At 39.5% G+C, this 16215-nt stretch overlaps 2 protein-coding genes across 2 annotated transcripts; one reads left to right on the forward strand and one right to left on the reverse strand.

Annotated features, from left to right (window-relative positions):
• Positions 1–1453: 1453 nt before the first annotated feature.
• Positions 1454–2844, reverse strand: prok1 (prokineticin 1). The gene is made up of 3 exons (XM_068751660.1): positions 2770–2844; positions 1864–1989; positions 1454–1573 (listed from the first exon to the last, which is right to left on the reverse strand). Exons 1-3 carry the CDS (start codon positions 2842–2844, stop codon positions 1454–1456), a joined length of 321 nt encoding a protein of 106 aa, XP_068607761.1.
• Positions 2845–6738: 3894 nt separating this feature from the next.
• lamtor5 (late endosomal/lysosomal adaptor, MAPK and MTOR activator 5) lies at positions 6739–10413 on the forward strand. Its single transcript, XM_068749754.1, has 4 exons — positions 6739–6883; positions 8465–8526; positions 9600–9717; positions 10218–10413. The coding sequence occupies exons 1-4, from the start codon at positions 6849–6851 to the stop codon at positions 10276–10278; spliced, it is 276 nt and encodes a 91-aa protein (XP_068605855.1). The 5' UTR covers positions 6739–6848; the 3' UTR covers positions 10279–10413.
• Positions 10414–16215: the final 5802 nt, after the last annotated feature.

The raw sequence follows: 16215 nt of genomic DNA on the forward strand, positions 1-16215 counted from the left end.
TGGTCACAAGTGCCAGTGATATGTCATTGTAGTGAAGACCACTCTTGTTTCCAAAATTTAGGTCATGGAAAACAATTTATCAAAAAAAACACTCGACTTTTATTACCTAACAGAACATTTAATAAAAGCGCAAGATAAGCGTTAATGTGTAAACATACAGTACACACCTAATGTGTTGAAATTCAGTACATGAAATTTGTCCAGCTGCAACATGTTCATATGGAAACTTTTCATGAGTGTTTCTAAGGGTGTGACCTGAGGTCATGTGTGTTATCTGATAAAAAAGGTTATACACAGAACAAAGACACAAATACAAAGGGAATTTAAAGATTTATTTTTAACTAAATGCACATGCAATTTGGTTTCATTCACAAGTAAACTTCATCTCATATGCAAGTAGACAACACATATTTAATGTCATTTTAGTTATATTTGGTTTGAAAAAGTATCCTTTCTCAGAGAACAGTTTGATTAAAAGCCTAGAATATAACTAAATAAAATAAGTTACAACTAACAAGTAAAAGTACTGCAATAACTGAATATCAAAATAAAAATGTGCTTAGTCCTTATAATGACAAATGCTTCGTGTCAATGTTATAATATTCACAACAATAATAATCTCATTACTTGTTGATACCACTTTTTTTTTAAATGGAACTAATTCAGTGTGTTTAACAATTCACAAAAGGTTATGTATATGATAAGTCAGTGTACAAAATAAGACGCAATTACAACTTTTAAGTACAGTACCTTAAAGGCAATATATATATACTGGCAATATAAAGGCAATATATATATACTGGTACACATTGGTCCACCTGTGCTCCATTGTATTGTATTTAAATCTTTTAAATTAATTGTTTTATATTCTTAATTATCACGTAAGAATTGTTAAGGTCCAAATTCAGGGAAAAATGTCAACTTAAAAAACACAATCTCCTGTTGATATTGCTTCAGTGGCGTTGCCCTTCAATTGATATCTGTTAAATCTTCAGAGCCGTTTTATACAGCAGCAAAGTCAAAAGCTTACAAACAAAAAATAAAGAGACTCATTATGACCTTCATCACAATCAGATAATTAAACCACAACACTTCAAAAAAATAATAATCTACAAACACTTTCATTGACAACAATATTGTGTACATTTCTCTGGATAAATTAATATAAAATGAGCATGAAAACCAAAGTGCAAATGCCTCATTTTCTTACAAGTAACTTGTTAGTTTTAATCGGAGTAAAAAAATAAAATAAAAAAAAGTCTGATATATCTACTGTTGTTAACGCTGACTTGCTTCATCGAGTCCAAACATTATATTAGAGCTCATGGAATACACAAATAAAGAATATGGATGTGGAGGTGAAATGTAGCTTTCTCTTCTACAGCTTAATGTTCACTCGGAAATGCTATTTCTTTCACACACACACTTCTATATCTGAATGTTAGAGCGTCTTTTAAAAGTCCATGCTTTTGAAATCGTCAGTGCATCTATATTTGCTATCATTGTACCTGGCACACACCAAGTGTGGGAGGCAAGGGCAGGTGTGATGTTGCCTTTTGCCACGATAGGGCACCTGAAAGTGGGGAAAGGACGACAATTTAAACCCTTGATCCGATGACAAGTGTTGCTGCAGGAATTAAAACGCTTTGTCTGAATTCAGATAGAGAGGGCAGCATTTACAGAACCAATTGTTGCCATTTCCAGATGACCGTAGTGATTTGTGGCTTTTATTGCCTGGCTCACTGTGGAAAGAATCAATAACTGCTGCCGTTTGTCGGCAACTTTTATAAAGCCTCAGCCAACTTCTCAGCACTTTTATAAATGTTTGTGACAGGATTAGTGACGACACGTTTTTTTCCCCACCTTGTGACTAAATGGGTGGCATTGATCCCCTTCCACACCTCTTGGGACGCACATCCTCAGACCTCTCAGCCATAGACTAACAGCACAGCACAGACCAAATCCACACTGCATGTCTCTCTCACAGGCCTGCAGGGAAGAGAGGGAAGAGGAAGAGCATCAGACGAGAGGAAGAATCGGCCTAATTCTTACTCATGCTTAATGGAGATTCTCTTCACTGTACAGGGAAAGCCAGTCTATCCATCGCCTGTCATCCCTCTAAAGTCTAATCCGTTTACAAATGAATACCAATCCAAAGACGGAAATCATTTCCGCCTTGTTTTTCAGTAGATAAAGCTGATGAGGATGTGGTCGCCTGTCGGTCTATCAAAATTAAGAAAGATTATCCCCAAATGGAAAATGTGCATTTTGCATACTGAGACAATAAATACAATGAACTAATTCTTTTTTTACTGCTGTTTTAACCAACTAAGCACATATTCTAGACATTTACATACTCCTGCTTCACTGATGTGAGTTTTGCAGATTTTTTATTTTATTTGTATAATGCTGTTATAAAAAAAGAATATGGGGACGGGGGGGGTTGGACATTTGTCAGACAAACATTGTTTATTTGAAGACTAGCAATGGACTCGGAAATGTAATGAGTTGTGGTTTAATTGTGCTCAATAGTCACTACACTCTGTTAGTTGCAGAGAAGTCGTTTTGTAAAAATATATATATATATCGTATATCGCAGAAAAAGGTACATATTAACAATATAAAATGTCAAATGACATCACTCAATAGAAAACAACAATGTATTTAAGATGAGTAGAAATGCATATCAAATTAGTTATGCGAATTGGTAATAAATCTAATGAATAAATCAATAACGGGGGGCTGCGGAGCCAGAATCCCATCACTCACCCCTGTGATGATGGCTCCTCTGGACCAGCTCGGGAACACCAGAAGGAAAGATAACAGCACCAGCCTGAAACGCATGGCCGTAAGAGTAGAAGTGAACCCTATAAACGTTTCTGTCTCGTTGCACTTGATTCTCAGCTCTCCAGTAAAGGTTCCCAGAAGTCCTCGGAGGGGAGAGCCGCAGTCTCTCCCTCGCTATATCTAACTCCGACCCCCACCCAACACTCCCTCCCTCCCTTGTCTCTCTCCATCCCTAAAATTTTCCAACACTATTTTTTGTACTTGTTTCCAAGTTACCTCAGCTCATCTGGATGAAGGCTGCTGAATACCTGTTTGAGCAAACACCTGCTATATAAATATAGCTTACTAAATATTTAGTAATCTATCTTATGTATAAATGTTCCTTGATTGTTTTGTTTGTTTTGTTTTTTTGTTGTTCTTTTCTTCTTCATTGTTTTAATTGTTTTTTTTCCATGACTGTTACTCCAACAGATTGGAAAGAACAGTTGTATTATGGGGGTGGGATTTAATACGTTTTCCTTCTTCCCACTCCTTTTCAAGCACTGTGTGAACTTTGGTGTTTGCTTTGGACATATTTGTTGGGTTTTTGTTTCTTTGGTCAATATATGGTTTCTTGTACACAAAAAGGTATTATAAATAAATAAAATAAAAAAGCAGGCTCTGACAGAGTTTCCATGACTAACATAATAATATGGGATATGACTCAATAGCTGGAGCCAGTCGTTACCACCAAAATGAATCTGGAACGTCTATGAGATAATAAAAAAGGGCACAGGTATCCATAAATGGGGTTTCCAATGTTAAAATTGTATATCTTTTCCTGAACTCATTCTGGATCCAATCCAGAAGACATTTTTGATGATAGTGCATATCGGACCCCTTTATGGCTGTGATTTTTTGCGGAGTGACTTAATGGGATCTAAGTTAGACCACTTTTCCATAATCTTGCTAACAGACAGACAGACAGACCTCCATTTGAATCTGCGAACGCTTCAGTAATGTTTCACCATGAAGTTTATGAAATATTTAGTGAACCAAGAAAGTAGGCTTTCTATGGACATGGGGGTGAGTTACTAATGACTGAATTTCTGTTTTGACTCACTATTCCTTCAAAGATTATGTTATGTGTGTGTATAAATTATTGTCATTTATTGTCATTTTGCATCTGTGGTGTAATTTATTTTTAATTTATTGTTATTTAGCATCTGTGATGTAATTGTTTTTAATTTTATTGTTATTTTGCATCAATTGAGTAATTTAATATTGGTTTTATTTGTATTTGTATTGTTAAATGTCGATGATTTATGTACTAAGGACTTGCAACGGAAACAAGACCGTAAGGGCTTTTTTGAAATGCTCCTCTTAGACAGGATGTTTGACTGTACTTGTACTGTAATACATGCTACTGTGTGACTGTACTTGTACCCTAACATTCTATGTAATAAAATATATATATATTCATTATGTACATAGGCAACAAAATAACAAGCTGTCACCTGCCACACATTTAAATTAATCTGCCCGGTTTGCCTATGTGCATGCTCGACAGTGATGGGCAACAGGCTGTCAGCAGAAGCGTTCCTGCTCTGATTTAAACAGCGAGGAGAGAAATATGAGCATGAAAAGAGCAGATAGAATTAGTGGAGACGAGAGGGAGTGCACCCTGTGGGTTAGTCAGCAGGACATTACCCTGCTGCTGTAGAGGTGATGGATGTCTCCAATGCAGAGGCCACATAATTACATTCAACCATTTTTGCCCTGTCAGCAGGAGCACTGGAGCCTTGTCATCTTGGGACAGGCAGTAGAAATCATGCAGAGAGGAGGGCCAGGATGGGGGCCTCGAGCTAACTTTTGAACTAGTCACATTATAAACTCTATCTATAAATGGCCGTAAGAAACAAAAAGCCTACTTTGTTAAAGCTGTATGTTTATATTAATTAAGATTATTATCAAATGTCAATGGTCGTTTATGAAAACTATTTTGGACATTCGTTTATTCGTTTATTCGTTTATTCGTTTATTCGTTTATTCGTTTATTTATTTAACAGGGACAGCGCACATTAATAAACATTTCTGTCAATGTGCCAGAATTAGCCAAAAGGCTATTTTTCATCTGTTGTCCCTGGACAGAAATTCCATGGCCCCAAAATATAAATACTTATGAAATAAAATTAATAAAAATACAGATATACAATAACCACATAATTAAAAACTATATCAACTAAAACAATTTCAAGTAACAGTAAAACTTAATGTCTATTAACTAAAATTTTATAAAGCAACTAAAATCATAAAAACAGGTGACATTATAAAACAACAAATTAAACAGCAGTTTCTCTCAGTGACGACACAACTGTGTGCTAATGAGCCATTCCTTAAGGTGAAATTTAAATGCATTACAGCTCTCAAGATTTCTGACGATAACTGGGATAGAATTCCACTCATGTGCAGCTTTAAAGGAAAAGGCAGATTGACCAAATTTGCTTTTCCTGAGTGGGATAACGCAGTCCCCTCTTGCAGCACCTCTAGAAACTCGATGTGTGGCAGTTCTTACATCCACAAACCATAAACTCTATCAAATGAATTCAAATTGAATCTTGTACAAAATCAATACACATGCATGCAGTGTTGGCCAGTAGAGGAGGCATTACTCATTTAACTATATGCCTCATTACCGTAGTGTGAGGCGTATAGCTTATGCATGGATATAGACAAAATATAGTATACAGATTGTGTAGATAAATATACAGAGTTTATATATATATATATATATGTGCAGTTTAACATAGATTATAGTGCATAAACATATCCTGGTGGACCTGCTATATCCTCCTGAGACCCAGCCAGTTAGCATGTCCTCTGTAGTGGACATTTGTCCATTACAAAGGACATGCTAACTGGGTCTCGGGAGGATATGGGTGATATTGACAGAATACACAGATCGATAGCAGATTAAGGTGATTTGAACGTGCATATACTATGAGCATATTTTACAGATCGGTGAGTGAGAGACAGGCACATATAACCAGGGGTGCTGGTGAGTATGCAGCCAATGATGTGTAGGGGCAGGGGGGGGTCAGCAGGGGGCAGAGTTGAGTAAGCAGACAGCTCTGGTGGGAAAAACTGTTCCTCTGTCTGGTGGTCCTGGATCGGAGGCTCCTGAAGCGCCTGCCGGAGGGCAAGAGGGCAAACAGTCTATGGGCAGGATGGGAAGAGTCCTCGAGGATGCTGTGGCGCCGCAGACAGTGTTTCCTCTGGATGTCCTCAATGGCTGGAATGTGTTGGGCAGGTTTCAGCACCCGCTGGGGCATCTTACCGACACGACTGCAGTTCTCATACCAGTGTGTGTGTGTGTTTGTGAGATTGCATTCTTGTAAAACATTGTAGAATAATAATGTATATACGTAATGTACAAGTATTATTTGTTTCAATGTACTGAGTTTTGTTTTTATAGTGATGTATTGTAATCTATATGTCCTATGCAGTCGTTTTCTACATTTCTCCCAGAGGAGACACAGTAAAGTAATTCACCTTGAGCGCGTGTTTGCGAATTGTCGGTCAAAGAGTTTCGACTTTCTCTTTTGGAAAGCGCCATGAAATATATTTTTGTTGTGAAACTCATACCTTGCGATTAATTTATTTTATTTATTTATTTTTAAATGTTTACAACATTTATTTTCTATGGTGAGCCGTTCTGTTTTGCATTACTTTTCTGAGACAGCGAGACAGAGAGAGCCCACCTTACTGTTTGACGTGTAATTCACCTGAAATCTATACTTTAATCGGAATGCACTGACGTGGAATGAAGGTATCTCAATCAATCGATTCGCTGTCTTAATCGATATTTTGTCATGCTGCTGTATCTGACGTGAGTCCCGTGCCTTCAGACGCGGCGCGGCACCTTATTCTTACCGCGCTTCGTGAGATTTGGTCCTCGCAGGGACCCATAGTTCACGTGACAGTCAGCTGACCTCAACCGGAAGCTTTGAGGACGCAGCTAAACACAACATCAAAAACTCCTAAAGAACATTTGATTTCTACACCTGTCGCGACCGTTCGCGATGGAATCGACCCTCGAACAGCATCTTGATGACACGTGAGTTTGTTGTCCGCCTGTTTTTTTTATTGCTATACTGTAAATAATACCGGAACGTTAAGGATAACTGAGGTGCGTGAAGCAATAGATAAACTGGCAGATAACAAAGCTGATGGTCCAGATAGAATCACTGCAGAGCACCTAAAGTATGCTAGCCCGAGGGTCTCTGTCCTGCTTGCGTTATGTTTTACAGGCTTATTGTCGCATGGGCTGCTGCCTGACTCCATGTTGCATGTTACGCTGGTGCCAGTGATTAAGGATAAGACAGGCAAGGTGGGGAGCCTGGATAACTACCGGCCGATTGCTCTTGCTAGTGTAATTTCTAAGGTTTTAGAAAAAATCTTATTGATTCGCTTAAGTCCTTTTCTTAACACCACCGACAATCAATTTGGGTTTAAAACCAAGCATGGTACTGACATGTGTATTTATGGTCTGAAAGAAGTGATTGACATGTATAAGGCTAAAGACTCCTCTGTATTGGTGGGTTTCATCGATGCCTCTAAGGCATTTGACCGTGTGAACCATCGGAAGCTGTTCCTGAAGCTGAGGGAGAGAGGTGTGCCAAACTGTCTCCTTAGAATCCTGGCATATTGGTATGCGAATCAGACCATGCAGGTTAGGTGGGGTAATGTGGTCTCTCCTCCTTTTGCTGTGGGGAACGGTGTCCGCCAGGGTGGGCTTCTTTCGCCGGTGCTTTTTAACTTCTACATGCATGATCTCTCTGTGCAGCTCAACAGCTGTAACACTGGATGTGTGCTTGGTGACACCTTGATCAATCACTTCATGCATGCTGATGACCTGGCCATATTGTCACCGAGCAGTGCTGGCTTCCAGCAGCTCCTGGACATATGCACTGGCTATGGTATCAGGTTTGATGTAAAGTATAATGCCAAGAAGAGTGCCGTCATGGTTTGCAGAACCAGAGAGGATAAGGGTTTGGACTTCCCAAGCTTTTATCTGTCAGGGCAAGTGCTGCCTGTCTGCAGCAGAACTAAATATCTGGGACACATCATCAATGACCAGCTGGGAGATGATGATGACATGTATAGACAGCGGCGGATGCTGTATGCGCAGGCTAACATGCTGAAGAAGAAATTTAGTTTTTGCTCTGAAGCGGTCAAAGTCACCCTTTTCAGGGCCTTTTGTACGCCGCTCTATACTGCCCCCTTGTGGATCAAGTACAAACAGGCCAGCATGCAGAAGTTGAGGGTGGCATACAATGACTGCATGCGGATACTTCTCAGGAAGCCCAGATGGTCCAGCGCCAGTGAGATGTTCTGTGGTGTCGGGGTTAACACCCTTAATGCTCAGCTGAGGCACCTGTCATACAGGTTTATATGTCGGCTGCATGAATCAGGGAATGACATCATCAGAACACTGACTCAGCCAAGCCTAAGTGCTGTGAAGTTTCACTCAGGTATTTGGTGTCATTGGTACCTGATGTTATTATAGGATTACTGTGTTTACTATGTAAACGTTGTAAATGTTGTAAATGTTATGTGTGCTTTTTAATTGGACCATTGTGTCTGCAAATTAAGATTTGATTGATTGATTGATTGATAACTGTCTTTGTGTTGGCAGCATGAAGAACCCAGCAGTCGTCGGCATGCTTTGCACGGATCAACAAGGACACAACTTGGGCTGTAAGGAAACGATGAACTGCTTGTTCAAACGGAAACTTTTCAGGACAATTATATTCTAAATAAAGTATTTTTTTTACTAGCGTATATTGGTCAGCAAAAGGATCGAATACCTAATGGTAAATGGACCCCTAAAAACATGTAAAACTAAAGTACAATTGCTTCAGGCAGAAAATGAGTGTGTTTACTTCCGATGAACTGAAATGAGGCCTATACTTTTAGTTATTAAGCAGCAAGGGTTTCCAGATTTAAGAACTTCATGGTAATTATTAAATGCTAGCAACTGGTTTTTTCACTGTTTACTGGAAAAGCCTTATATGTGACATACATTTCAAAGTCAACATAAGAAAAATAATTTATGATAAAAGCACGTTTCAATATGACTAATTGTTGCAAGTAGGAGCTCTGATGAAAAACATGCTGTAAATCTAATACCTGCTCGTCCACAGAAAGACTCACTTTGACTATAAACACTTTCCTGCCTTTGTCTATTTCTCTGTTTCTACCTCTGATCAAATGCAGAGCAGACAGCACAGGATCCCCACGAGGGTTTAACATCCCTTAAAAAGCCTGCATTTAATCAACTGAGATTTAGTCCTTGCAAAGTATAAGCTACATTGAGGTACTACTGCCATGCTTTGGAAATGGAGTATGCCTTAAATGTCATTCATAATGGTCTTAAAAGGATGTTTAAGGGACTTAAATTAAACCCCAGGAATGTTCGGAAAGCCTGCAGCAGCTTTGTCATCGGTTCTGTTTAAGCAGGCAGTCGTCCCACTCTGGCCGATACCTGCACGCTATGATTCCCATAAAATTATTTACCAGTTAATAATTGATGATATTACATTTGTTAATGAAATGGTGGTTCTGAAATCAGCATCTGGGAACTAAATTCAACATGTTTCAAAGGTTATGAGCTCAATGAAATTAGAAATGTGCATGTATGTTTTATCAATATGAAAGCCCAGAAAAACATTCATTCATATCAAATGTTAATTCTTTTAACTTGTCTAGTTATGAGTGCACTTGTGTTGATAGTGTCTGCAGTTTGCTCACATATGCATCACAATCACTAGGTCGTGGCTCCCTGTCGGATGAACACGGTGGCGTTGTGTCAGTTTTAGCCAAACAAGCTGCAGCTCTCTCCAGAGACCCAACAGACTCCCCGACCGTGTGCCTGGAGTCTGAATCAGGGTGAGCATCTACTGCAGCTGTTTTTATTCACTCTTGAGAGAGATCTATAAATGTGCCAAAAACTGTAAGAGACAATCAGAATCTACGTTTAGGGTTCATTATTGGAGTTCATTTGTATAGCTGTGCTGCCACCCTTTGGCCTCGTCGCTCTCCAGGACTTAGCAAATTTTCCAAACAAATGTCCACTACAGAGGACATGCTAACTGGCTGGGTCTCAGGAGGATCTAACTTTATTGCTCATGCCCATATATAACTATGATGTCATAGTCGTACATATTCAAAGATGATAATGCATGCATAAAGAATGTGCTTAAACAGCGTGATAGTGTTTTAGTGATTGAGAATGATTTGAACTGGATCATATTCCAGAGAAGCAAACGTCAAACATTACAAAATAAACAACTGCAGAGTTTTGCTATTCTTGAAAAAATCTCACATATTTGCATTTGTGGTTTTAATCCGATGAATGGCTGTCTTTGTGTGTTGTTTTCTTCTTGTAGAAACATTCTGGTGAGGAGTCATGGAACCATTACAGTGGCAGTCCACAAGATATCATCCTGAAGACATCATGATCCACTCGGTCGTTTTGTTTTGAAGTGATGTTGCTGTAAATACAGACGCTAAATGAAGATGTATTTTCTGTATAATCTGAATGGGTTCTGTGCATTGAATATTAACACGCCAGTGTCGGTAACAGTTTTATTGATTTCATCTGTCTTTTTGTTCCATGACATTAAACCAGAGGAAGTCATGCATAGATTGAAAACATAAAAAATAAACTTGAACTTAACTTGAATTAATACAGAACCTATTCCATGTTAAGTATTCATTCTTTTTCGCCTTCCTTCAGGGCAAAACGCATAGAATAGAATAGAAAGCCTTTATTGTCTTTGCATAGTGGCTATGCAAAGAGATTAGGAGCGCTGCTCCGTCCGGTGCGTAGTACAACATACAGTTCAATAATCTGAGAAAATGCAGGTAAATGTAACAGAAAATCCAAGTAGGTTTAAGCATCACTGGGCGATGTTAAATGCACAAGTTTGCGCTTCATCGAGGTCTATTATTCTGGACCAAAACCCGTCAATCCCATCAAGTTTGATGAGAAATAAAACCCCTTTGGTGGAGATAAAAATGTTGGAAAAAGCAGCAGCGATTTAAGATCTGGGGCGCGTCATGTGACGTAACCGAAACGAAAGACGCACACAGCGTTTTCAATAAAGATGACAGCGCTGATTGGTCGGAAGTCGTGCGTTCCCGACTATCATGTCGGCGGCGCGTACTGACAGTACGATGCGTTTTTTGGTGGCGCACTAGCTCTTCCGAGCGGAGGGGGGGGGGGCAGTTTGCGGTCGGTCTGACGTTCTCGTCCACGGACCCCCCCTTTGAGCCCTAAATTGAGGTTCACTACGTTCCAGTCACGTGGTCCTCCGTTAAACCTTTTGCGCTGCGGCTCCTCAGGGCAGCCGGTGATGTCGGGGCTGTAAATGTGAGATGCGCGCCGGAGGAACGCGCACTGCGGTTCAGAGGTATGGCACATCCATCATCATCATCAGAGAAAAAGCTCCCGCAGAAAAGTCTCTGCGAAAAAGTCTATCAAGGTCGACACGCGTGGCCTCTGGGACGCGCAATTCTGGAGTAAGAAAACTCAAAGTTACACGTCAAATTAAACGTCAAAAAATTGGGACAAGTTTGGACGAAAGGACATTTAAGGTACGGATTTCCTTTTAATTTTGCGCATTTACACGAATGAAAAATATGACTGAACAAAGTCATTCTGTTTGACTAGAATGTAATTTGTTTTTTTACTTATTGACTTCTTTGGCACCCAAACTTTTGTCATTTGATTAACCACAAGCTTTTCTCCCGTATACCGGTACTCTCTAAAGTACTTTTTCATTTGAAAACTTTCCGTGCGCCAGTTTCACATCAGTGCGGCCCAGAATCTTGAGCGGCTGTTTTCCTGTATTCCCAGATATGTCGGGTTGAGTCGGGAGTCGGGGGGCGGGGGTGGGGGGGTCATGATGCAACAGCCCTGTGAAGAGAGGATAACGACGAGCCCACAGCTGTACACGGTAAGGCGTCTTTCGTTTCCACCACAGCCAAACGGTTTTGTGAATGCTCCTTTAAACTAAGCCGAACAGTTGCATCTTAACGCCGCATTTACTACAGCTCCCCGGGGCTGAACGCGGTGGTCGCCGCTGCTGCGCGTTTGTTTAATCTTGTGCAAACAGACAAAAACAAATAAGGACAAGTTACTTGTAAAAATGTAAGTTATAGTAATTGATCTAAATGTGTTTATAAATAAATTCGAATTCTTGCAAAAGAGTTCAGAAACCGACGCAGTGTCCTCAGTTATCACAGAGTACCCTGCGTGATGTTATTGGCAGGGTGTCGCCAATTATCCTGATATTTGTTCTGGGTTAGAATAAGTCTAACCTTACAAAAAAAACATTCTGGAGATTAAATTATGGTGTATTGTGCACCAGCTTGCTTCTACTGGCAGAGCACAGTTTGAGAAAGCTCCGTCTCTGATCTTTACCATGTTGAGTACACTTGTGTAATTTCTTGTCTCATATTAGTGTTGAAAGGTGACAACCAAGCAGCAGAAATATGTGTCATTTGGCAAATGCTGTTCTGCGTATACTGCATTAAAAAATATCTATTAGTTATGCTGGATGGAATGTGTCTCTTATCCTTTTCAACTTTTGCACAGTGTAGTGATCAATGGTTTTTGCAGTGCTGCAGAACATATTTGAAAATGTGATCTTTGTTTCATGCAATCTTCACAAGTCCCCTCCTCTACATCGCTCGACTTTGTGCCTCCTACTTAAACAGTCAGTATGTGAAGTTTTGTTGACGGCATTCAGAGAGACCAACCCCAAAGACATGTCAGGTTTCCCATTATGCCATTGAACCACCCTCCCTCAATAATACCAATTGAACCTACAATTAAAAGTTGAATTACATTGATATTATTAGTGTCAACCATGAAAGCCACACAATAAAACTGTTACCTTCTTGGCAGTCATTAATTGGCGTATCAGAGGGATGTCTGTCAGTCTGTCCACATGCTCTTCTTTTGCAGCAATACTGGCATGCACCACCACGTGCAAGCAACACCACTGTTCCTCTTTGAATACACATACGTTGCATTTTTGGTGTACTTTTTCTGAAAAACAGAAAGACCTTTAAAACAGTCAAACTCTTTTTATTAAAAAAAAAAAACCCTGTTAAATAGTTTCTCAGAGCTCAGCTATGGAGGAAGGGAGGTGCCTCCTAAATTCTGCAGCTGTGGATTTGAACACTCACCTCCTCTCAAGTTTTTTTTTCAAATTATTATCAAAGTATACCTCTGATTAGTGCAGCATTTAAATTCACATGACACAATAAGTCAGCATTTTTTTGAGCAAATGTGTACAGACTGTCACTTTTAAATGTGTCATCAAATATGAAGTTGTCTTTGATTGATGTAAAAAAGGGAAAATCTGTCACTCGTAAATTCTGTACAGACACAACATTGTGAAAGAGACCCTCTTAGTTTTGTTTGTACACAGTTCAGACTGTTCATAAATCATGCCAGACTATGAATCTGAATAACTTTGGTGATCCCTGACCTTTCTGCTAACGCCACCATGAGCTTGAGTAGTTATTTTTTTTTTTTTTTGGTCAAATGTCTCAGTAATTACTGGATATATTTAATTGTTATTTAATTATTTCTGTCCAATGACAACAGTTTTATATGTGGAGTCCTGCAAAAATAAAGTATCATGTTAAATAGATGTAAGAATGACTGTTTTGATTTTGATGTAATTATTCACATCTTTTCATGTCATTGTTGACTTCTTTTTGCATGTGTGAAGTTAATCTTGATGCCATCAAAGTCATGTGCCCTTCAAACATCCTGAGAATGACACTCTGAGGCGGGATTTGCTGCATTTACCCCCACACCTCCAGAGCCTGCAGGCATATTTCCAAATCAACATAGGAGGTAATTAACTGTTTTCTGACTTCATTTCTTCACTGCTTCTTCACTGCTTGGTTTAATGCCTAACCTTAATTCCTGTCACATAGAGGTTACCGTTATGTTTAGCACAGCATGAGTGTGATTACAGACAGACCAATAAACTTGCCTTTTTCAAGGTAACTTAAGCTGCATGCTTCATTGCAATCAGTTTTAACAGATGTTTTCTGACAGTTTTCGCTGTCGCTAAGAAAATATTTTTCCTTCAATGTCCGTTTTACTTGAGGGTTTTTTTTGTTTTTAAACCTCATTGTATGGTATTCTCACCTACAGGAGCATCAAAGATAAATGTTTGCATTCTTTAAATTATTTCAATTTTTACGTCATGATGAAATCAGAGAAGAGCACATTCAAACTTAGTTATTGTTCATTTCTTTGTTGGGACATACCACATATAAAACAAAACAGTCGTAAAGATTGACATGGATCCCATTTTGATATTGAACAAAAGATAACCAGACCAGTAGAGTATATCTTGGTACAATGACATCATATAGTTTCAACAACTTGTGTCTGTGTGGTGCATGTTGGAGTCAAAAATGCACACAGAGATACCAGATGAGACCAACTGGACTGTGGCTATTGTCTGATATGGATTCTGGAGAACAGCTACCCGACTAAAGCTAAAAGTTTGCCATGTTCAATAAAGAGAAGTTAATTTTTGACGCTTTGCCTCACCATAAGAGGACAGACCTCAGTGCTTACTAGAGACTTTGGTTCTTTCTGCCCGCCCTTTGACCCTCTCTGTCCTGTTCATTCATGAAGCAAAGTGCATTTCTACACTTTGTCATTCAGCAGCACAGAGATTTCAGCACCTCTGCATACAATGCTGCTGAGACAGCACATTGAATTAATGAGTTCATTTTTTGTCACTACGGCAGTAGTTCAGTCCTCAGGGACTTGGTTTGGGGACTGGAGGGTGACCAGTTCAAGTGCCGTGTGTGAAATGCTCGCTGGAGAGGTGTCAGTTTACCTCCTGAGCGCTGCTGAGGAGTTGCCTCTGAGCAAGGCACCAAACCCACTCTACGCTCTCTCCATTTGTTGCATGTCTGCATATGCTTTGTGTGTGTGTGGTATGTATATAGAGTGTACAAAATAATTTCTCCCTTGGGACGTTAAGTTTCTGACGGTGTTGTCTTTGTTAGCAGTTTGATTGCTAGCAGGATTATGGAAAAACTGGATCTTGGTAAAAGAAAAAATATCTGAAGATGGTTCTTGGTCTTGGTTAGATCCCATGAAATTGTCAGCGCGATTCGGATACCCTTCTTGATACAAAATAATCTGGGTTTCCCCATTTACTTGTAATTATATCTTGTAAAATAGTCATTGAATTTACTCAACAAAAGGCACAGTCATAAATATGCACTTATACAAAATGTCTTCTGGATCTGATCCATGAAGAATTAAAAATATTTACATTGAACACTCAATTTATGGATCCAAAAATCTGTTAAAAATACACATCAACTCCAATTCACTTTTTCGTTTAGTTGAGTGTCATTTATCTTCAAACGTTACTCATCTAGAGTCTAAAAGAAACAGCTTTTGTGAAATATAGTTTTCTTGAATAAATATCAAATAAATAATGGAGCCCATGTCATTCAAAATCTAAGGACAGGTTTTCATGTCATATTATGAGGGTCAGATTATCAAGGGACTGTTGCTTTTAGGTGTAATGGCATAATGAGGAAATTGAGATGCTTTGTTGGAAGAGTGATGCCTATAGTTCCATTGTCAGCTAGAAAGACAGAGATTGCAGACCCTCGTCTCCAAAAGACTCGTCGATCTTGTGAGACAGTAAACAGGGCTTCCGGATCAGAGGGGCCAAACATGCTCTAGCTTGCTGCTCCGGAGTGTACTACAAGACTCCTTCTGGACTCTTTTTCCCATCATGGCATTCGTGTCCCTCCCTCTTAAAGTGGCAGTTTACAGCACAGGCACAATTCCAGATGTAAAAATAATTCTAGAATCCGGATCAACGCCATTCTCGGGGAGGACCGAGCCACGGACAGAGCCTTGCTTGGTTAAAAATTTCAAGTCGATTGGGTTACTAGTTTTTGAGGTATGCGCTCGGACAGACAAACAAACAGACAGACAGGCAAACAGACAAACAAACACACCCAGTTGCAATACCCTCGCCTCCGCTTCGGCGAGGGTAATTATAGGAGACAGATTCTCAATCTCTGATGTGTAAAAACGGAGTCTATAATTCACCTCAAATTAAAAGTCTGAATGAATCTTAATCGGTCAAATCAAATAGCCATTGCAACACACATTGTGGTAGACTATTTGGATGATCAAAGGCTTACATTAAGTCCTTTAGATACGTTGGTGCATCTAAGAGAAACATTTTTGCTGGTCGACTGTCTGCCAATGATGGGATCTGGGTGTGTGAAATAATACTGTAGAGAGCTCAAGGAGAAGAACCACACTGGAGTCGAGCTCGTGTCAGTTTATGCGTGCTCACTTTTTCACTT

This window comes from Brachionichthys hirsutus, chromosome 2 (genome assembly GCF_040956055.1).
Source record: "Brachionichthys hirsutus isolate HB-005 chromosome 2, CSIRO-AGI_Bhir_v1, whole genome shotgun sequence".
Taxonomy (NCBI): domain Eukaryota; kingdom Metazoa; phylum Chordata; class Actinopteri; order Lophiiformes; family Brachionichthyidae; genus Brachionichthys; species Brachionichthys hirsutus.

Coding starts and splice junctions, on each gene's coding strand:
- prok1 (XM_068751660.1), bottom strand. CDS start 2,844: ATGCGTTTCAGGCTGGTGCTGTTATCTTTCCTTCTGGTGTTCCCGAGC. Junction 1,990..2,769: donor GAGGAGCCATCATCACAGGG/GTGAGTGATGGG, acceptor TCTTCCCTGCAG/GCCTGTGAGAGAGACATGCA. Junction 1,574..1,863: donor GCCACCCATTTAGTCACAAG/GTGGGGAAAAAA, acceptor CCCCACTTTCAG/GTGCCCTATCGTGGCAAAAG.
- lamtor5 (XM_068749754.1), top strand. CDS start 6,849: ATGGAATCGACCCTCGAACAGCATCTTGATGACAC. Junction 6,884..8,464: donor GAACAGCATCTTGATGACAC/GTGAGTTTGTTG, acceptor TTGTGTTGGCAG/CATGAAGAACCCAGCAGTCG. Junction 9,718..10,217: donor TGCCTGGAGTCTGAATCAGG/GTGAGCATCTAC, acceptor TTCTTCTTGTAG/AAACATTCTGGTGAGGAGTC.